We start from the raw sequence: 22935 nt of genomic DNA, 5'->3' as shown, positions 1-22935 counted from the left end.
AAACAAAACAGAAACAAAAACAACTGGGGAAACGGCCCTCCCTTCAGGTTTTTTCTATCCCATTTACAAAGGCGCGCTGCCCTTAGCTGCGATGATTTTGTCTCGCCTCCAAAAAGACGCCCATGCACTGCTCTGTCGAGCACCCAAGTGAGGCTACGATTCCTACGGTCACAGAAGGCAGGGAGGCTCAAGCACCTCCAAAACCCTGAGTCCTGGACAGCTCCCCACGCCCTTCCCTCGGGGCGAAGACAAGACTGTCCCTGGGGCCCTCGGGGGAGCGGCCGCCCCTTCTTGGTTCCAGCAGCGCTGCGGCCGCGCCCCACCCAGGCCCGCGAGAGCCGCGGGACAGTCCACGCCGCTGGCCACCGACTGGGACTAGCCGCGATCCACGCAGGCGCGCTGAGGCCGTGGCAGGGGCGGGCCGGGCTGGCGCGGCCTGCCTGCGGTTGAGTCCCTCGCGGGGGTGGGCCGGGCCAAGCGGGGCAGGGCCGGGGCGGGGCCGCTGGCGTTTCCGTTGCTTGGATCAGTCTTGGTGCAGCTGCCGGATCCTTCGGCGTCCTCATCCCGGCGTTTCCCCGCGTACCGTAGCCTGGCGCTCCGCCGCTTTCCCGGTGGTTCGGGGCACTTGGGTCCCACAGTCTGGGTGAGTGGCCGCAGCACGGGGAGGGGGCTCCCTCTGGAGAGGGGAGCGGGGTCGCAGGGCACTGGGTTCGCGCGGACGTTCGCCCGAGAGCTGTCCTGGTAGCTGCGAGAGGGCGGGTCGGCCCCGTGGCGGGGCCCTCCGGGCTGTCTTAGCGCCTCCCCGCGGACCTGCGCTTGGGGAGGGCGCAAGTTGCGAGTGGCGCGCTAAGCTCGAGGTCTCTTCTGTTTTGCAGTCCTGCTTCACCTTCCCCTGGCCTGACTCGTCGCCATGGCACAGGTAAGGCCGTGCGCCCCCTACCGCGCTGGATTTACCCACAACTTTGTATGCTGCGACGAGGGACTTTTAGGATTTGTCTGAAGGCCAAAAAGTTTAGGAGGAAACGGAACCTGCTTTGGGGACATCGCTTCCACCTTTCTTGTTCCCTCTTTGCTTCCCCGCCCCCTTTCCTGTGTCCCGGTTCTCCTCGCGGAGCGCCCTCCGGAACCAGCACCGACGCCGCCAAGCTGCCTTCGCGCGCAGCAGCTGGTGACGTGGCCGGATTTGTGTGCACTCCCTTTTCATGAGTGAATGTGTAAAAGTGGGCCTTCCTCAAAATCCAGAGAGTCGCTCAAATTAGAACCAGAGCAAGAACAGCTCATCGTGGTCATGTGAGGCGAACGCATTTTCCCTCCCTCCTTGACTTCCTTTATTTTTTTTCCGCAAAGTTTTCTGTATTTTAATACTATGATGGAGCATTGGCTTTTTCCAGTTGCTCAGCCCAGTTTTACTAAAATAAACTGTAGGTTGTGGGCTCTGATTTTTTTTTCTTTTTTAATGCAAAAGATTAAACACAAGCACTGTTTTTCTTAAGCAATGAACTCGTGGAACGAATTCTCAATTGAATTTGCCTTGGGACTTGGGACTGTTTCAGAAATTGATAATCTACTGCAGGCTTTCTTTACTGTTTTTTTTTTTTTTTGAGAGGGACTCTCACTCTGTCGCCCAGGCTGGAGTCCAGTGATTTAGTGATCTCGCTTACTACAACCTCTGCCTTCAGGGTTCAAGCAATTCTCGTGTCTCAGCCTCCCAAGTAGCTGGGATTACAGGCGCCCCGGCCCGCCCGGCTAATTTTTGTATTTTTAGTAGAGACGGAGTTTCACCATGTTGGCCAGGCTGGTCTCAAACTCCTTGCCTCAAGTGATCCTCCCGCCTCGGCGGGATTACAGTCCTGAGTCACTGCGCCTGGCTTCTTTACTGTTATTAATGTTTATCAAAAATGTAGGAAAGAGAAGATAGTTTAAGGTCTTTAAATACTGACCATGTTATACAGTCTTTTGTGAATAAGATATCAGGGCTTAAAAACTCCAAATTGATTTCACAGATCTTGTCAATCTAACTGGCTTGTCAGAGTCCAGATGGTTTTTTTTTAAACAAGTGTTTTAACTGCTAAAACAATGTTCTCTCTTATTTATAGTTCACTTTTTATCAGATTGACTTACCAAAATTGAATAAGGTTTCTTGGTCCTTTCCAAGTGAAAATGGGAGGATTAAGATGAGTTGGTTACTTTAGTAAACTTATACAGTGACCCCATTCTTACCTCCTCTTTGCACTTAAATGTTACAGTAAAACAGTTCTCATATTACTTCAAGTGGAAAGTTTGGTTTAGGTTCTTCTCCATAGAAAGGATACTTTTATGTGGAATTAATTTTCCTTTCCTGAGGGATATTTTTCCTATCTTGATATGCTGGTGTGGTGATGTACATGAAGATTTAACAAGCACGGAATAATAATTCCCTCTATCTTTGCTCATTTGGCAGTTTCTTGAATCTCTTGTAAGTTCCCCCGTGATGTCTGAGGGTCCATCAATTCCTTTTCATCATGTAGACTGTTTACCCAAATAGTGTAAGTGAACATATTTTCCAGTTGTGGACATTAATTTTAATAATTTCAAAGAATGATTAGTATCATAAAGGTCATGTGTATACAAAACCTAGAATGGTGGTTTGCATATAAGATTATGTACCTGAGCCCTATGACAGTATAACACCAAGACTGTTTCTATCAAAACTACAGTTTTTACTCATCATAAAACTTACAAGTAATGTTTTTAAAAAGAGGCCGGGCGAGGTGGCTCAAGCCTGTAATCCCAGCACTTTGGGAGGCCGAGACGGGCGGATCACGAGGTCAGGAGATCGAGACCATCCTGGCTAACACGGTGAAACCCCGTCTCTACTAAAAAATACAAAAAACTAGCCGGGCGAGGTGGCGGGCGCCTGTAGTCGCAGCTACTCGGGAGGCTGAGGCAGGAGAATGGCGTAAACCCGGGAGGTGGAGCTTGCAGTGAGCCGAGATCGCGCCACTGCACTCCAGCCTGGGTGACAGAGCCAGACTCCGTCTCAAAAAAAAAAAAAAAACAACAACAAAAAAGATACACAGTGTTAAATTTTGCTCTAGTTTTGTTACTAGTTATTCTTGGAAATCATGAAAGTAAAACATTTTGTTAAAATATTTAGTATTGGCCAGGCACGGTGGCTCATGCCTATAATTCCAGCACTTTGGGAGGCCGAGGCACGCGGATCACCAGGTCAGGAGTTCGAGACTAGCCTGACCAACATGGTGAAACCCCATCTCTTCTAAAAATACAAAAATTAGCCAGGCATGGTGATGCACACCTGTAAGTCCAGCTACTTGGGAGGAGGCTGAGGCAGAAGAATCACTTGAACCTGGGAGGCGGAGGTTGCAGTGTGCTGAGATCGTGCCATTGCACTCCAGCCTGGGCAACAGAGTAAGACTACGTCTCAAAGAAAAAAAAAGTTTAGTATTAAAGTTGGGTGCAGCATCTGAGCAGTAAGAATGTCATGAAGGCAAAATTAGGCTACGTAATTGTTCATTAGAAACTTCATGAACATCAGAATTATCTCTATGATACATGTTTAAGTTACAAGGTTTGAGCAGAAATATTTTCATTTGGTTTAAAATTATTATTATAATTTTAAAAAGCCCTGTGCCAAGCAAGCAGGATAAACGTAAATAAATAAATTTGAGATGAAGCTCATTCCAGAGGAGCTGACTAGATATTGATTGCATCTTTTCATGCCATTCATTTTTCAAGTCAAGTCTCTCTGGAGCTAATGTTCACTCTTGGGATGTTAGATCAGGGTTACCTGTTGTCCATGGCCTGTGCTGCTCCTGGTGGTCTCTCTCAGTTCCTTATCTGTTTAACTCTTAAGTTCATTTTGGCTACTGAGAAAGAACTAGATCCAAAACTACTTGGCTGCTTTGCAAGCCACTGAGCAATTCACTGGCATTCAGCAAACCCTAATTTCCTTATCTAATATCCAGTTCTCCTTAGAAAGCCTACATAGGTGATCAAGCTAGTTAGAGGCAGGCAGTCTGGCTTTCTTCTTTTAATGACTTAGAAGTTCAAAATGGTAGAAATATAACAGTGCTTTTACAGCATAGATTCATTCCTGAAATACGTTTTATTCATATATCCTTCATACTATTCTAAAATTTCACAAATGCATCTGTTTTTTAAAAATTAGGGCTCCTAAGACCTTTGCTTTAAGTACTTCTTAGACCCAGTCTTTCAGTGTAGTAATTTACATAATATGTAAACAATTGATTAATTGCAAGAAATTATACTCCTGGCTTCATTTCTTTGGACGCTAGTTTTTTTTTTTTTTTCCCCCCCGAGATGGAGTCTCGCTTTGTTGTCCAGGCTGGAGCGCAGTGGCATGATCTCAGCTCACTGCAACCTCTGCTTCCTGCGTTCAAGTGATTCTCCTGCCTCAGCCTCCCGAGTAGCTGGGATTACAGGCATGTGCCACCATGCCTGGCTAATTTTTGTATTTTTAGTAGAGGCAGAGTTTCACTTTTGGGCAGGCTAGTCTCGAACTCCTGACCTCAAGTGATCCGTATGCCTCGGCCTTCCAAAGTGCTGGGATTACAGGCATGAGCCACTACGCCCGGCCGGACACTAGTTCTTAACTGTTCTCTTTTTCATCAGTGCATACATTCATGAATGTATGAGGCTTTTGCACTTTGACTATGTGCCAAGTATTGTTAAACATGAGCGCAATGGGAAATGGATCTAAGATTTATTGATATAATAGATGCATTGCCAAGTCTCGTGTGTGCATTATTTAGTCCTCATAACATAGTTTTGGAAATAGGTATTACTATTTTTGTTTCACAGCAGGGGAAATTGAGGTTACTTAGCTGGCATTCTTTGTATGGGACAAAGGAGGGAAGCCATTATACTGAGAGGCAACAACAGCAAATAAATACTTAGGGGTATGAAAGAGTTTAGCATGATGGAATGAAACTGCAGTGAGGTGGGGAAATTAAGCCCTGTCTTGGAAAAGAATGCCAGATAGGTCGACAGGAGCCAGCACTAAAGATTATGAACCATTTTATAGGTAATAGAGAGCTATCAAAGAGTTGCAGGTTGAGGTGTGCCACTGTCAGATTTATATTGAACAAAGCTCACCCTGGGGCCAGTGTGATGGGTGCATTTCTGGAAGATGCAAAGGCAGGGTGGTGGAGTGAGGGTTGAGAGAGGGGAGAGGGAAGCTGAGTATTGGAAAACCACATAGGCTCTGTTGTGGTAATCCCAGTGAGACCTCAAAGGCTTAAAGTAGGCAGTGTCTCAGGTTTTAGATAGGAGGGGCCTGTCGGGGAGGGTGGGCAAATTTGGTACTTGAGTGGGGTGGTTGTTAACTGATAAAGGGTCAGGGGAGGGTCACAGGACTGGCTTGCTTGACCATGGTTGATTGTGTGTTGGTGGTTTTTTTTTTTTTTGGAAAAAAAATGCAGGTTTGAGGCAGGGAAGAAACAGTAGAGGATATGTTGAATTTGAGTTTCTTAGAAAACACTTAGATGGCACTATCTAGTAAATAGTAAGGTATATATGATCTCTGAGTCCTCTAAATCCTCTTTTATTTCCGTAGGTTCTGTTTGTTTTTTGTTTTGTTTTGGTTTGAGACGGAGTCTCACCCTGTCACCCAGGTTGGAGTGTAGTGCCACTGTCTGGGCTCACTGCAACCTCTGCCTCCAGTGTTCAAGTGATCCTCCCACCTCAGCCTCCTGAATGAGTAGCTGGGACCGTAGTGGGGTATGGTGGTGCCCGGCTAATTTTTGTATTTTTTGTAGAGACGGGGTTTATGCTAAGTTGCCCAGGCTGTTCTCAAACTCCTGACCTTACGTGCCCTGGTCTCCCAAAGTGCTGGGATTATAGGTGTGAGCCACAGCATCTGGCCAGATCCATTTGTTCATATATTATTTATCTCTTCCACTAAAAGAGATTTGAAGCTGATTTATTTCCTACCTTTGTCTAGGATCAGCCATGTTTATTAGATTTGTGCCCGTTATTTAGATACAAAAGGAAATGAAATTGTGAATCTGTATACACTCTTCTCTAATATGAGAAATCTATACCCGTGATTGTTTCTGAAGTGCCAGTGTGAATGAATTGGTTATTGGTAGAACTTTTCAAATGTTATTCATGGAATGCCCAATGGAACGGTTTGGCAAAATAGCACACTCTCCTCTGACCTCCAGTGTGAACTCAGTGTGGCCAGTGCCACCTGCTCACTTTAACTCACTCAAGACATCACTGGAGTTATTCTTGGGCAACTTGTAGGAGCACACAATTTAACTTTCCATTTTATTGGTGTTTGCCAAGGGAAGTCATTCTTACACTGGTAAAGAGACACAACATTAAACACAGAGCATTAAAGAAATACACAACAAAAATTTAAATCATTTTACAAAGCTTTACTGTGTTATCAAAACCTTCTTTTCTACTACGATGCAAACAACTTAGTCTGTTCTCCAGTGATGTTTTTTTCTCCCTTGCATTTGGTTTTAAGAAACAGGTCAGAGGTAGTAGGATGGTTAGACAAATGGAAAGAAGCAAAAACAAGTAAGAAGGAGCATGAAAAGGAAAGGAAATTACACAAAAGTAAGCAATAGACCAGTTCGAGTTTAACGCTTTGAAGTGTAACATTCACTTTTTCTGAGTTGGGATTAGAGCAAGGGTTAGGATTGGGGGTTGAGAGCATGTCTCTGACCTCTGATGTGTTTGTACTCCTCAGTCTTCTTGGAGGTCCTAATTTTTTCCCTGATACTTATTTTACTTTGCAGCTCAAAGCATAATCAGGTCACACTGACATTTCCCTCTTTTATGCTCTTATTTTTTTCGTAGTACAGTGATAATTTATTTTCTCATTAGTGGGAACTATTATTGCAGGAAATATTAACGGGCCCCTAGTACATACATAAGGTAGGGCCCTGGTGTACATACATGGAGTTGGGAGGCAATTGTCTTCCCAGCTTCCTGTTTTTTGGCATGGCTCCAAGGTCTTTGGAAACCTGAGGCTCAGTAGAACCACCCTTAAAAATCACTGCATAGCGGCTTAGCAGTTGCTCAGCTTGTGGTTTGCTTCATGATTTCCAGCTCCTAATTAATATTATGTGGAATGCCGGCATGGCGGGCGGGGTGGGGGGCGGGTATTTGAGTAAATATTGATTACATGGAACTGGAGAACAAAGAGAGTTTAGTCCTTTTCTGTGTCTTCAGGAAAGCTTTATTTAAAATGTTCCAGACAGGTGAATACTTTCTCATCTTTAAACTTGAAATTGTTATTTATGTCTAAGTTCTGTGTCTAGAAAAGCAACCCTTCCCTTGTTGTTTGGTTGGTTTTATTCATTTTATTTTGGCATACCTAGTCTTTGCGGGTAAAGAACTTTTTCATTTAGAGGAAAAAAAAGCCAACACAATTATAGACCTAAAGAATGGATATTTTCAAAGGTGAGAATTAAAAGAGTGAATTGTATATTTTGGCCAAGTATTATCTAAGAATATATTATAATTCTCTTCCTAAGGCATTGGTGGCAGCAGATAAAGGGAATTGAGGATGAACTGAGGATGGGTGAATGGGTGAGGGAACAGTGCCTACTTAAGAGTTGGCATTAATCTGGGTAAAGTGTGGGGACTCCAGGAAACAGGGGAAGCCCTCTTGAATGAGTCATTTGAAGTCACATTTGCAGACAGTTTTGTGTGGGCAGCGATGGGGTTTGGGCAGGATGTCCAAACAAGGGTTCTGCCCTTCTGACTCATTTCTCTGATTCACATCTGGTCTCTTAATACCGCTACGTGGCTTTGTCATCCTTGGTGGATGACTCTGATTGCATGGAATGTAGCAAAAGTGTTTCACAATTTCTAGAAAGCTCCCAAAAAGAGGACCAGCAGTTGTTCTTTCATACTTAGTAGGTAAGATTTTTAGATGCTTTTCTTTCATTCATCTTTCACCCAATTTCCTTCAGTCTCTGGTGTCAGATACCTTTTTTCTTTAGGCAGATCCCTCATGTCTCTTCTGTTTCTAACTTCTCCCTGTTTTTAACCTCTCTGTCTCTCCAGAAGTTTCTTCATAGCCTATAAACCGGATCAAGCCTTTTTTTTTTTTTTCTTAACTGTGTTTTTAAAGGCCTGGTTTGCAAACTGTTGTTTTATTGAGACGGTCTTTCCCTTAATTCATTCCTGAGTGTCCTATAGCCAGACGATTAAACGTCACCAAAGACCTCCTAGTTACCAAATCCAGTGGACCCTTTCAGTCTTAGCTCTTCCTTGACTTCCAGTGGTGTTGGACACTGCCTCCTCTTTCTTTCCTCTTGGAACATTTGTCTCCTTCAGCTTCTATGCCATCACCCTCCTTGGATTTTCTTCTTGTCTTTGGGAGGGCAGTGTAGCTTCATGGGTAAGAGCCCAGGAGTCAAGGTCCTGTGGCTTCAAGTCCCATCTCTGCTACTTGCTGTTTGATGGTCACTTGGGTGACTCATTTGCTAAAACCTTTCTGAGCCAGTATGTTTCTTTGTCTGTAAGATGGGATTTCCCTGAGATGATCTGTGTGAAGCTCTGTGCATGGTGCCTGGTGCATTGCTGCACTCAGCAGATACTAGCTGCCACTCTGATTGTAGGTCACCTTCCCTTTCTTTCTCCTCTGGCTCTTTCCACCCCATTAATATTGTCTTGCGTGGTGGCCTCCTCCAGCTACCACCCGCGTATGCTGACAGCTCACAAGCCTACTGTGGAAAAATGCAAAGCCAGCCATCCTTTTTCTCATCCAAAAAACAGAATCATCCTAAATAGTTCCTGTCTACTCGGGGCCTGTTTCTGTCCCTGCCTTTGTTTAGATCTTCCTTTCCTTCTTTGTGTTGTTAGTTTCTGAGCAGTCTTCTTGTCACTCTTGCACAGTCCATTCCATCGTGTCCACTGCTGCCAGAGGCATATTGCTGTGGAGAGTTGACATTGTTCTTCCCTGCCTGAGTGTCCTCCAGTGGCTTCCTGTTGACTACAGGATGAAGTCTGCACATTTTAGCATGGCTTTTATGCCCTTCCCCTCCCTTCACTGCGACCTTTCCCTTGTTTTTCTTTCAACCTTACTGCTTGTTGAAATACTTAACTCTTTATCCAAAGTACCAGATTGGCCTGGCAAATTCACAGGCAACTTTCAAGAGTCGTTGGAATTTTTTTCCTGAATTTTTTCTCTTTTCACACTTCCCAATATAGTTCTCTCAAATGTGCTCACATTGCCCTAATCCAGCCTCTGTGTGTACATATTCTGCTGCACTTGATTAGTTATATGCCTGTCATTTCATACTTAACTTGAGGGATCCTGACTCTTAAGTAGTAGTTAGTATAATACTTTGGACGTGGGAGGCATTCAAAAGATGGTGAGTCAATGAGTAAAAAGACAGGTGAACTGCAAGAGGCGTTCAGTCCTAAGTTCTCACATTAAGAAAACTTGTGGAGTTTTTTCAGTTTTACAATGATATTGATCAATTTGAAGTGATCTCATTAAAGAGAAGCTGTAACTTGATCTGAGAGAAAGAATTTTCCTAACCCAGACTAATTTTGAAGCATCATCTTCTCAAATCTTACAGATTTCTCTTCTGAACTATAACTCCTTTTATGAAGTTGTCAGTATTCAACCATTCAGTTTCATATGGATTAAGGTATAGAATGAATGGCAGGGCGTCTATTGGTCTTTATGTGTCTGTGCTCCTTAGATGGGTTGGAAATGGAGACTAGCCTGGCTGTGGGTGGATTTCCCTCTTGGTGGAGTGAACAGCTCTGGCTTAGTTTCATAACCTCTCCACGAGACAAGTGGGAGAGAGGCTCCCCTTCCCCTTTTCCTAGTTGGCCACAGTCCCTTGTTTAGCTGAGGCACAGAGGGAGTGAAAGCTGCTACCAGTGGTGCTTTCAACAACCTGGGGCTGGGACATCAACCTGAAAATACCTCTTTTTCTCTTGAATTGTATTCTTTTGGCCTCATGATCATACCACTTGACTTTGGAGTTAAGGTCATGTGGGGTTTCATGAGGTCAGGTTTTCTCATAAGTTCTCTCATAGCTGACCCTGTTCAGAGGAAAGAACAGTGTGTTTTCTCTTCTTGAACTAGAGTAAGGATGACTGTTGAAGAAAAAGTTATTCTGATGGTAAGGAAGGCCTCAGTCAAGAATATTACAATGTAAGTCATGTAGAGAGATTAGGTTCAACTCTGAATACAGGGAAGACAGCTGGGGATTTATAGCTAACAAGCAGAGTGAGGTCAGTGGATGGAAAGTTACTAAGACGAAACATCAAGTTAGGGGGACTTAATAGGATTCTAAACTGACTTAATAGGATTCTTGCTGAAGGCAGGCCAGGATGATCAGATGTGGGGGGAGGGGAATGAGGAAATTGATCAGATATACAGGGTGCCTTAGTTTATCGGGCTGCTGTAATGGAATACTATAGACTGGGTGGCTTATAAAGAAAGAAATTCATTTCTCAAAGCTTTGGTGACTGGAAGTCTCAGGGTGCCAGCATGTTGGGTGTGGTGAGGGCTGTCTTCTAGACATTATTGTAGCCTCATATGACAGAGCAGAGAGAAGCAAGCTCTCTCCGGATTCTTACATGGATGCTGATCTCATTTTGGGGGCCCTGCTTTTGTGACTTCATCTAATTCTAATTATCTCGCAAAAGCTCTACCTCCTATTTACCATCATGTGGTGGGGTAGGGTTTCAACATATGAATTTTGAGGGGACACAGATATTCACTTTATAGCAGAGGGTGATCCGATTCCAAAAGTAGGGGTATCCTCCTTAAACTTACTTAGCAAGCTTCTTGCTAGGCAGGCAAAGGAGGCCCAGCGACAAGGATGAGTTGAGAAGAGGGCTCAAGGGAGCCTTTCAAAGTGTGGCCAAAGGGAGAGTCTTTGTCGCTATCTCCTGGATCCATGAGTGCCACTTTTTCAGGAAGCCTAATTTAGTGCCACTACAGAGAGAAGGCCACTGAACTGATCTTTGACACTATGTCCTGGGGAAGTTCTTCACCATGGCTGTCTCTCTGTTGTCATCTTTTAAAATTTGACTAGTATTAGGTTATTGTTGGCATATGCAACAATCGGAGGCTAAGGTGGAAAAGAAACTTTCCTCCTTTTTGGTTACTGTGCTTTTGTGCATTTATAATAAGACATGTGAGATTGTAAACCAGGCTAGCTTTCCTTTTAGCTGTTTGTTTCTCAGTTTAGATGGTACGTAAGCAGGAGTTTTGAGGGAATGCAAAAACATTTACCAGTCAAGTAAATTCTGTGAGCCTCCATTTAGCGTAAGATAAACATTTATGGCTCAGTATTAGTAAAGCCTTCTGACTCTAAGGATCTAATGATATCACTAACTTTTTTTGAAACATGAAGATATTTTGGTTATTAAAAGCAGTGTGTATATATGATAAAGTAATGTGTAACAGGAAGCTTTATGAAGAATATCTTCCAATACACCTTTATAAAGTTCTAAATTCAAAGATTTGTATTCCTCTGACACATGAACGATCATTTCAGGCTTTGCTGGGTTATCATAAAGTCCCTAAGTAAGTATACAAAAACAGGACTTAGATGAAAAGGCATGTAACAAGAGCATTGCTTAGAATTGAGTACTCAGGACAGGGTATTAAGATTTAATGCGGGCTTAATATGCTTGTAGATCAAAATGGTGTGAGACTTAATGGGAAGGGAACCTGCAAAGAAGTGCCCTCTGTGAACCAGGAGGTGTTGGTGGGGTGTGGTCACAGAGAAGAGAGAGCCAGCCTTCCCACTGATGGTATTACAGGTGGTCAGGATAGCTTCTGTGCTGAATTGGTCCTGCCAATCCCCATTGTAAATGCTTCACTTCCCAGTTCAAAAGAGGTCACAAATCTTATCAAATGGCAAATTCATTTAATGACTGAATGTGATATATGGCAAGCGGCTTCCTGTTTGTATTATTTACTTTGTCATATTAGTCATGACATGAATAATACCACTGTGTTTCCCGAATTAGGTTCTCAGAGGCACTGTGACGGACTTCCCTGGATTTGATGAGCGGGCTGATGCAGAAACTCTTCGGAAGGCCATGAAAGGCCTGGGTAAATTTAGCTTCCTCTTTCTAAAGCAAATGTGATATTTGTTTTTCCAAACAAGTCGTTAATTACAGTAAGAATAATTTTAGAATATTTTGATCTGAAATCTGTAGGAGAAGAGACATGTTATGATAACAAAATAATACTATAAACCAAGAGTGTCCAATCTTTTGGCTTCTCTGGGCCACATTGGAAGAATTGTCTTGGGCCACACATAAAATACACTAATACTAACGATAGCTGATGAGCTAAAAAAAAAAAAAAAAAAAATCGCAAAAAAATTTCATAATGTTTTAAGAAAGTTTATGAATTTGTGTTGGGCTGCATTCAGAGCTGTCCTGGGCCACATGTGGCTTGCAGGCCGTGGGTTGGACAAGCTTGCTATAAACCATCCCTAATATTCAGTTTCTAGAACTGAACAGGCAGTTTAATTCAGCCTCTGTGCTTTTGAGCTTGTCACCCTCACCTGTGTGGTAGAGGCCGGAGTCGATGAGGCAGCCATCCCTGCAGGTGAGCAGCTGTGCAGCTCTGTTCCCAATCAGATATCCCATTCTCATTCTGCTAGTCTCTTCTCTTTACCCAGCCTCTTTTCTAGTCATTTAACCTTTCTTCTCAAGGATTTCCATGTGTCACTGATCTCCTGTGCTCAGGCTCCTTTTTTACTATTATTCATGTGCTTTCTGGCCCTGCAAGTCCTTCCATTGCATCCAGCCCACCTTTTCAGACTCATCTCCCATTACTGCTTAATGTGTTCTCAGACCCAGCCATGCTGGCTTATCTGCTGTTTATGAAAGCCCTGTATTTCCCCACTGCTGAGCTTTTCTCTCATTCTAAAAGCTGTCCTTCCTTTTGTCACTGCCTTTCACAATCCTTCCATCCTTTGAGACTTGTGGGTGTCACCTTCTCCCCGAAGCATTCTCCAAGACTCCCTTCCACCTCCTATCAGCTGGGAGACCCTTCTTTGAGTCCCATTTGACACTTAGATCTCTCCTAAGGCACTTGTCACATTTTGCCTTAGCTCACAATTATTTGTGTGTTTTTATATTTCTACCTTAAATTGTAATTTGAAACCAGAGTCTCTTTCTCTTCTCTCAATCCCCTGTAACACCCACGAGCACATTGTGCCTCGTGGATAGCTGTTATTTGAGTATCTGTTGCATGAAAAACTAGGTGTACTAAGTTTTGTAAAAGGCCGGAGTATTTTTCCATCTACTTTCCAATATGTTGGGAATAGGGGGTAGAATATATTGGAAACATACCATTTTATATGTAGTAAATTTTAAATAAACTTTAATAAAACATTTATATATATGTAGTGTTTGTGTGTGTGTGTATATACACACACATATATATACACATATATATACACACACGCACATATATATATATATATTTTTTTTTTTCTAAGAGATGGGGGGGTCTCACTATGTTGACAAGGTGGGTCTTGAACTCCTGGCCTCAAGCAATCCTCCCATCTTGGCCTCCCAAAGAGCTAGGATTACAGGTGTGAGCCACTGCGCTGGCCATAAAATATATTTTATATTCGCATAGGGAGAGGCAAGGAAATAAGGTGACTGGGAAGTGGGTTGCCAAGATCATTGGGAGAGTATGCATGTAGGAGCCAAAATGTAATTGTTAACCATAAATTGCAGGCACGGATGAGGAGAGCATCCTGACTCTGTTGACATCCCGAAGTAACGCTCAGCGCCAAGAAATCTCTGCGGCTTTTAAGACTCTGTTTGGCAGGGTAAGACCACACTTCATCCCAAGAGAGAATGGGAGAACAGCTATCAGTTATAAGACTAGTTTGGAATATACTGATATTCTTTTGTAAGCCTCATTTATTTTGTGATTCCGACTTCCCTACTTCTGTTTCTCTTCCACTCTCCTCTAAATTATCAGCTCTTGGGATACAGTGCTCACCCAGCTTATCCTCACATAATTGTTTTTCCTTGCCTAATGCTGTCGAGGTGCCAAAAGATCCTGTAGTGAGAACTGTCCCTCTTCTTTTCCTCTGTGCTTCCCACTCACGTTCACATGGATGTCTTACTATTCGTTTTCTAGGTGTAAGCCTGTATTAAAGTATGTTTTGTTTTAACACGGTCACAGTCTTGGTTCCTTTTGTCATGATTTTAACTCATGGATTTTTAATTAGTTGATTTAAATGCTTTTATTTGACTAACAATTCAAAAAAAATTATTTGAATTATTTAAATGAATTATTTGAATTATTTAAATTTAAATGAATTAGTGCATGCATGAAAAACTTAAATATAGCCTTCTTAGTCTGAAAACATATATCAATTAAGAAAACAAATGCAAAGCAAAAAAGGAAGTATTCTAAACACCCATTTTTAGTTGTGTGGTATGCTGAAACTTATAGCTAGGAAGTACTGGGTTTTTTTCATAATTACATAATTTTTTCATAATTACATACACAGTTTCCCCATAGGAAAAGATATCACCCAGTGATCAGGAGTCATAATAATGACTATAATCTATTATGTATTTGAATGTTGTTAGATATTGAGAGAAAAAAATTATTATGTTTGGGTATAAGAGACTAAATGTCATTTGTAAATTTCATTATTTGATTATTTTTTGGAATTTAAGAAAAGATGTTTCTCAGAATAATATTTTTAAAGTACAATAGTTTTAGTCTACTTTTAAAGGTATTCATTTTTTTTTCAAGTTAAGAAAAACATCTTTTAGAAACAAATATCTTGACATGTAAGTGGGTTTGCCTTAGTTTAAGATTTTGATCACAGGTTAAAAGTATGTTATTCAAGGTTATGGGGTTTTGTTTAGCTCATGGGCCTTCTACTTGGAGATGGCAACATAAAGAATTCATTAGAGCAAAGGGCTGTCATTCATATTTAAGAAGAATCTTATTACAATTTCTGCTGGTTAACAAATTTGTATTTTCTGTGGGTTAGGATCTTCTGGATGACCTGAAATCAGAACTAACTGGAAAATTTGAAAAATTAATTGTGGCTCTGATGAAACCCTCTCGGCTTTATGATGCTTATGAACTGAAACATGCCTTGAAGGTAAAAAGGATGAGTGAAAGGAACATTCTTGTCATAAATAGTATTATTTTGTTTTGGTAATCACTTCCTCTTATTTGTTATATTTAAAACATTTTATCTGATTATTTCAGTGAGAGTTGCTTGGAAGACAAAAGTGGGAGGCAATAAGCAGTAAAGGAGGGAGAAAATTACAAGTGTGTCATTTCATCTTTTTGTAGATTTAAACTCAGTAATACTGGGCTACTTAAAATTTTAATATTTTTATAGATTTTTGTATTTTATTTTCATGCCTGTCTTCTGATTTTGAGGATGTTTAAAAAATATTACAGATGAGCTATTTTGTCTAAATGGAAAATTGCCTGATTAGGGAACAATAATATTGCTCATCATTTTAGGTTAAAAGGTAAAGCGTCAGAGAGAATTTTCACGATAAATATTTTCTCATACTCTTCCCTTCTTTCCTGCCCCTCTAAATGCTAAAATGAAGTAGCTGGTAAACTTGCTGTAATTTCAGTTGCAGCGAAAACTAAATGTGTATTCCCTTGACTGGTGATTGGAATGTTGTATAAATATGACGGTATTGACACATTTGTTTAGGCTCATGGGACAGGAAGTAGTTCAGTTGTTAGCTGTTAGATTTTGAATGGGCACACTGAAATTTAACAAGGAAATAATGTTTCTCAGGGATTCTTACTGATGGAGTGGAGAGGAGAAGCGTCATCCTGATAGGAGCTGGTTTGTGCTCAGTCTCTTCATTTTCCTATGGTGATTCTTTTGGAATAAACAAAAATCTTAGGTTATTGAGAAAAGTACTTTTTTTGCTAAGTGCTTCTGAAATGTCAGCAGTAGTTGAAATTCTGCCAGAGAATGAACTCTAGGTTTTTCAGTGCTTGATTTTTGGCAAAGTTAGAAATATAAAGAGAATAAGGCTTAAATACACTATCTTTTTAAAAAAATTAAGTTCAGCTGTATTGTTGCATCTCTTAGTTTAATGATGTAGATGTGATTTTTAAAAGCAGAAAAAGGAAAGCCAGCTAAAATGATTTTTCAAAAATCCAGAAAGCAACTCCCAATTCCCTTATACTGTTCTAATTCCTAATAATTAAGCAATGCTATATTTATTGTTACTTTTGATGTAGAATTTTCCTGTGACTGCACAGCACTTAACTTGGGGGCCAGGGGTTTATCTTTTGAGGTGCATATTGTTTAAGTATCAGTGCTCTTCCGTGTACATTTATGCAAAATTTTCATTTTTACTCTTTCAGTTTTAAAAAATTACTTCAATTTTCATTAAAATGTTTTACTTTTAAACTAGAATTAGGTGATCAAATTAAAAGTTACAAATTTATGTAACTGGTTATGTATATGTACACATATATACACACATGCACATGAGAAACATTGTTTTCCATTAGACAAAAAGAATAAAATGGTCTTTGGAGAGAAAATCATTTAACATTTGTTATTTCTGTAATTAATAGAACTCATATACAAAGAAATCCATGTTACACTGGATAATATTTATATAACTGTGCAATTTGGGTAACATCTATTCTGGGAAAATAACTTTCTTTCAAATCTTATTGACATATTTTCTCTATTAAAATCTCCAAACAGGGAGCTGGAACAGATGAAAAAGTACTGACAGAAATTATTGCTTCAAGGACACCTGAAGAACTAAGAGCCATCAAAGAAGTTTATGAAGAAGGTAAATGTTTGTGAGTTATATTTTGACTTCACCTCCACTGTTACTTCCTTCATTTCTCTGATTTGAATGCAGTCCTTTGTAGGTATGGGAGGCAGGCAGTAAATGATGGTTGAATGAATGAATGAATGAATGACCTGCAATTCAAGCTATTTTTCTCCTTCACTAAGGAAAAGACTGTCTTGTTATCCTCTTCTATTTTAACATTTTATAAGAAGCTGCTGCTGAAGATGGAGTTTACTTTTGCATAGGATTTGCAATTAGTGTAGGGATATACAGGTTGTCTTTATGTTAACATTAAGGTAAAAATGGTTTTTCCTCTTTTACAAATATTTAGCTTTATGTTAGCAAAATTTAGGAGTTATATAAAAAGTACTTTTGGAACTTTGGAAGAGAAACCTAAACCCTTTCCCACGTCAGAGTTGATAAAGTACATTTGAGTAAATGTATGTTGTCTTAGTTAATGGCAATGCTTGAATAAAATATTCTGCATTTTGATTTTTCTTTTTAGTATGCCTTTTTCATGAACAGAAATCTGCATTTCAGCCTGAAATATGTCCCATGAATAGAATCAAGAAAATGAAATAAAAAGTAGAGGTAGAGAGTCCTTTTCTTACCAGATTTCTTGTAGCCAGCTCTTTCTCCTGCCTGATTGAGGAGGGTCAGACTATCCAGTTTCTCAGCTCAGTCAACAGACTCCAAGCCTAGTGTCTTTTGCTAGGGACTGTATCTTGCCATTAGTTTGCTAATCTTAGAAATGGCTTTGTTAACCCAGCAAGTCAAAACAGTGTGATAGTTTAGAGCAACTGTATAATTACCTTTCTAAAGGGCTGAATCTCTCTTTCCTGCTTCTCTTTTTAAAGGCAGTAAGTTCCCAACCACTAAGGCAGAAGTGATACATGTATCTCAACTTTGAACTTTATTTGATGTACTATTCAAATATCTCTTTCTGGGGATGTTGACCTTGATGAGAACCTTTGTGCTACTGGATTACAAATGGTGTGCTCAAAGGGGGTAATAACTGTGGTCTGTCTTACTCAGCTGTGTAATTGAGCACTGGCTGTGTGTCTGGCAGTGTGCTAGTTGTCATGAGTGACAAAAGGTGTGCATAACCCAGCTCCTGTCCTCAGGCAGTTTGCATGCAGTCTCCTCAGGGGTGACATGACAGAATGACTGCAATATTTAAAGGATAGGAAAATTCAAACTAAAGTAAAATACCAATAACATTAAATGCAAAAATGCATTCAGAAGAGAGAGGTCATCATAGCTTTGGATGTTAGGGAGGCTTCATGGTGCAAATCACACATGCAGCAGAGTTTCAAGACTAGGTGAGTTTACAAAGTGTCCATTGACAGATGAATAGATAAAGAATACACACACACACACACACACACGGGAATACTATTCAGTCTTAAAGAGGTGAAATCCTGTCATTTCAACATCATGGATAAATGTGGAGGACATAATGCAAAGTGAAATAAGCTAGGCACAAGGCATAAGCTATGCATGATCTCACTTCTTATGTTGAATCTAAAAAAATTGAACTCATAGAAACAGATAGTAAAACAGTGTTTGCTAGGGTGTAGGGGCGGGGTGAATGGGAGAAAGGACTGGTGAAATATTGGTCAAAGCATACACAATTTTAGTTAGGCAGGATGAGTAAGTTCTGGGGATCTCATGTACAGCATGGTGACTATAGTGAAAGTATAACTGTATTATGTGCTTGAAATTTGTGAATAGAGTATATTTTAAATGTCCTCACCACACACACAAAAATATAGACTATATGAAGTGATGGATATGCTGATTAGCTTGATCGTGGTAATCATTTCACAGTGTACACATATATCAAAACATCATGGTGTATACCTTAAATATCTACAATTCTTATTTGTCCATCATAACTCAATAAAGCTGGGAAAAAAAGACGGTGCATTTTGAGTAGGTAGAAAAGGTATTTTTGGTGAGGTACTGCCTGTCTTTAATGGCATGGAGACTGGACTGTGGAGAGTATATTGAGGGATGGAGAGGGCCTGGCTGCCGTGGAGGATGTGTGCCTGTCCATTGTGGGAGGTAAATGGAACAAGCGAGGTTAGGCTCAGATAGAGATGGTTTTGCATGACTGGATTAGGAATTTGGACTTAATTCAAAGGTACTGTAAATTCCTGAATGGGCAGTGGAGTGCTGAAGGAGCAATTGAGGGAGGAAGGAGATTTGAATAGAAAGGCTAATTGGACAGTTATGTGTATGGGAGGTAAGCTAGGTATTTAGGAATTATGGCCCAACCTAGGTTAGTGAGAGGTGTGAGGAGGATAAATCAGGGACAGGAGAAGCATGTGATAGGGTTTAATGGTTAATATATACAGGTATTGGCATAGAAGAAAGAATTAAAGATTCCTACGAGGTTTTGTATTTGGGTAACTGGTTGAAATAAATGCATAACTCTTCTGGGCCTTTTAAAATAGAAGTTTCAGGCTTTTAAAGTTCGTTTGCTTTCACATAATAATTAAATATTTAAATACCTTAGAGTAAGGCCTCCTTTCCTTTAATAGCAACTGTTTGAGAGTAGTGAGAAAGACTTGTAGACTCTTGTAGATCCCAGTTCTCCGCTTTTATATGGCCTTACATTGAGCAGCTGGAAATAGAGGTGGGAGGGGGGCGTACTTTAAAATATCATTGCTGTCTCTCAGAGTTAACTTTATTTCTGCAGAGGAAAAATACCTTATTGGGGGAGTGATGGCCATGCCCAAAGAAATAAATCCCAGAATATTAGAGGATGGAAGACATTTGGAAGCTAACCATGTAAAAGATTAGAAAGAAAGCAAAACAGAATTTAAGGTTATGATTCATTGTGTTTTGGAGACTTTCCAGTACCATCATGTGTCTCTAGACTAATGACTACATTGGTCGAGAGAATTTCTAAATGGCTGAGTCTTGATTTAAGTTTGAATTGAGTGCCTTTGGGAGCTTTAATTCATTTTTGTCCAACCACTCACTGAAAGCATTTGCTGAGAGCATTCAGAGATGGAATAGAGGGAATTTATGTTAACCAAATATAATATTTCTTCTTTTATGTCGCTTTCATTTGATTAATGGGGCAAGATTATTTTTCTAGTTGAAAGAAGATGTAAATCAGTATGAATTATTTTGTTGCAGAATATGGCTCAAGCCTGGAAGATGACGTGGTGGGGGACACTTCAGGGTACTACCAGCGGATGTTGGTGGTTCTCCTTCAGGTATTGGGTGGAGATGAATTACAGTTTTATTAAAAAGCCTGAAGTTGGACTGGGCTGAATCTAGTTAAGTAAGGTCACTTAAAATTCTTTTAATAATTTGTGGTACTTGCTGATTCTTACTGCGATGATTCTGGCTGTATGTTGCTTGTGCTTGTTTGTGTTTCAGAATATCTGGTCTAAATTCTTAACAGCTAACTCATACATTTGTTTTAGATAGTAGTATCTTGTTCCTTTCACAGAATGATAGCAGTATCTTGTTCTTTCATAGAATTTAAAATCAGGAGGGTCATTATTGGTTTTGGACAGGCTGTGTGATGATAATGTGAAATAGTGCAGGATTGATCTTAATAAAAGCATATTATTCCTAGAGAAAGAGCTTTATTGAATAACCATCAGGTGGAACCATTTTTCCTTTTGAATGAGAATGCTCTACAGTTCAATAATGTGACATATTACCTCTCATAGGCTAACAGAGACCCTGATGCTGGAATTGATGAAGCTCAAGTTGAACAAGATGCTCAGGTGAGTGATGCCCAGGATATGATGACTTTATTATGTTGTAGAAATGAAGAAGTAATTCATGGTAATGAAAAAATCACAATGTATGTTATAATAGCTGCTAGTGATAATCTTGTTAATGGGTTCTTCACATAGCATAAGACCTATGTAAGTAGCTTTTTCTTATTCTGACCTGGTCATCAAAATATTTTACCTTAAAGCTGAAATGAAATAAAATAAATTACATAGTGAGTTCCAACTAGACATGGTTTTTTTTGTTTTGTGATTATTGAACATTCACAAAATAGAGAATTTTACAAAAAACAGGTGTTATTAATTCCACTGCCAGTTATGCAGTGGGTCTCTTAGCAGAAGATAAAGAAGAAAGAATAAAGTATTTAACAGTAAGTGGTGTTTAATTATATAAGGGATGACAAGTTATTTTGGTATTAGGAAATTTCTCTGCATTTGCTTTGACAGAATTTTAAGTAGAATTGGTCTTCTGTCAGCTGCTTTTTAGTGACTCCAAATGAAAATTTCCTCTTAAGTGACTTTTAATCCCCTATAAAGTCTCAGTCTGGTTAATAAAACAGTTATTAAAGTATAGGAAAGGAAATTTGAAACATGAGAGTTGAAAACTGGAAATTGGTAATAAAGGAATTACTTGGGTTCCTCGAACCACCAATCATAGACCTCTTTCTGGTCACATGTTTCAATTAAGAGAATACACAATTCTTGGTTGTTTGTCATGTATCATTGAAAAAGGAAGAGCCATATTCACTCCTCCAGTGGAAAAACCCATGGATGTGCAATCTCACTTTGCTAACAGGAAAGAGGAGAGAGGTTATTCTTTTGGGTAGGGTGATTTTATAATGGTTTCAGAATGCTGTCATATCTGTCTAGCTGGAGAGAAAAAAAGAACTGAATGTTTACTGAGGGCTCTCTGTGCAGTATTTGACTCTTGCTTCACTCTAAGAAAATGCAAGCCGATTGTGTCCAGCCCCTGATTATAACCTTCAGACTCTCTGGTGGTTCCTTTGTCCTCAGGATAAAGTCCGGGTTCCTGAATGGGTTACAAGCTCCTTTGTTATCTGTGTCTTGTTTACTTATGCCTCCAGCCTCTCTCACTTGGTCTCTGTGCCCTCTTGCCCCTCCCACCCCTCTTCACCTGAGTCCTCTTCAGGAGTCACTCTTCAGCTTAGATACTTTAGAGTTAGGTGCCCCTCACAGGGAAAACCATGGCCCGCCCCCCCCCCGCCCCCCGGACCAGGCTTCCTGTCACAGTTCTTTCCACCTTCTCTGGAAGCCACCTATTTACTTGACTGCCTTCCTGGGCACCCTGAGCTGTCAGTTCAATTGTGTCCTCAGCTTCTGGCATAGAGTAGGTGCTCAGTAAATAACTGATGAATGAATGAGCACATAACTCTACCAGAGAGGGGCAGTTTCCCTTTTATGGATAAAGAAACAAGCCCATGGCTTCCACTGAATAGCAGTGGAGTTGGAATTCCTAACGAGGCCTGTCTGACTCCAAAGCTCTTTCTTTTTCCCTAGAAGATAGTCAGTGTTCTTGAATATTAATATTTCACTATAAGAATATTTCACTACGAGATATTCAGTGTTCTTGAATATTAGTGCCTTCTCTGATTTTCTCTATCATTAAAGGGCTTATTAAATATCAACTTCAAGCACAGATCTAGCTTAACTCCACCTTCTATCGCGGAGAGGGCTGGAGAAACCCTGCAGAGTTGTACTCCTGTTAGGGGCTTTGGTACTGAGGTGGTGATCGTACTGCTTTCTAAGCATTGTTTGTGGCTTTGCTAGAAGATAGTGCTGTTTCTGTCATTCCTACTGTCAAGAGTAGAATAGGAGTTCTGGGAGCTTTTCGGGTCACAGTGTAAGAAACCAACTCTAGTCCTCTCAGATGTCTGCAGTGAGGCCTGCATTAGCAAGCAGAGGGCAGATTTCCCAGATAGTCGGTGATGTAATGAGAGCATTGCTGCAGCGTGAGGCTCCTGAGGGGAAAACTACATTTTAACCTTGTTTTCATTGATTTCTCTCCTTGGAGCACTTACTGGATAGCACTGCTGTTCAAACTTTCGTGGGCATGCGGAGCACCTGGGGACCTTTAATTGCAGATTCTGATTCTATGGGTCTGGGCAGGGGCTGGGAGTCTGGATTTTGAACACGCTCTCAGGTAATGCCTGCATCCTTGATCCTTTGATTACTGAGGCTGTATAGGTGACACTTACCTGTCATGCAGTGGTCATAACCATTCAGAACCCTGAGAGTACATGTGAGACTGTACATGTGAAAACTGCTTTATGGAGTTACTTTAAAATATCCCTTGAATGGAATCCAAGCTTTTCTTAGCCTTCCAGTGACCAGGAGTAACACAGAACAT

General features: G+C 40.7%; 1 protein-coding gene across 1 annotated transcript in view; it reads left to right on the top strand.

Moving 5' to 3' along the window:
• The first annotated feature begins 525 nt into the window (after positions 1–525).
• Positions 526–22935, top strand: part of ANXA5 (annexin A5) — a 29922-nt gene continuing 7512 nt past the window's right edge. The window contains exons 1-8 of the mRNA XM_015139155.3: positions 526–643; positions 876–919; positions 11989–12073; positions 13720–13814; positions 15003–15116; positions 16713–16803; positions 19957–20036; positions 20502–20558. Of these exons, the coding sequence (XP_014994641.1) occupies positions 911–919; positions 11989–12073; positions 13720–13814; positions 15003–15116; positions 16713–16803; positions 19957–20036; positions 20502–20558 (531 nt within the window). The 5' untranslated portion in view covers positions 526–643; positions 876–910. The remainder of the gene's footprint in view (positions 644–875; positions 920–11988; positions 12074–13719; positions 13815–15002; positions 15117–16712; positions 16804–19956; positions 20037–20501; positions 20559–22935) is intronic.

This window comes from Macaca mulatta, chromosome 5 (assembly GCF_049350105.2).
Source record: "Macaca mulatta isolate MMU2019108-1 chromosome 5, T2T-MMU8v2.0, whole genome shotgun sequence".
In the NCBI taxonomy this organism is placed as follows: domain Eukaryota; kingdom Metazoa; phylum Chordata; class Mammalia; order Primates; family Cercopithecidae; genus Macaca; species Macaca mulatta.
The sequence above is the reverse complement of the archived record's forward strand: the minus strand, read 5'-3'. Positions and strand labels throughout refer to the sequence as shown.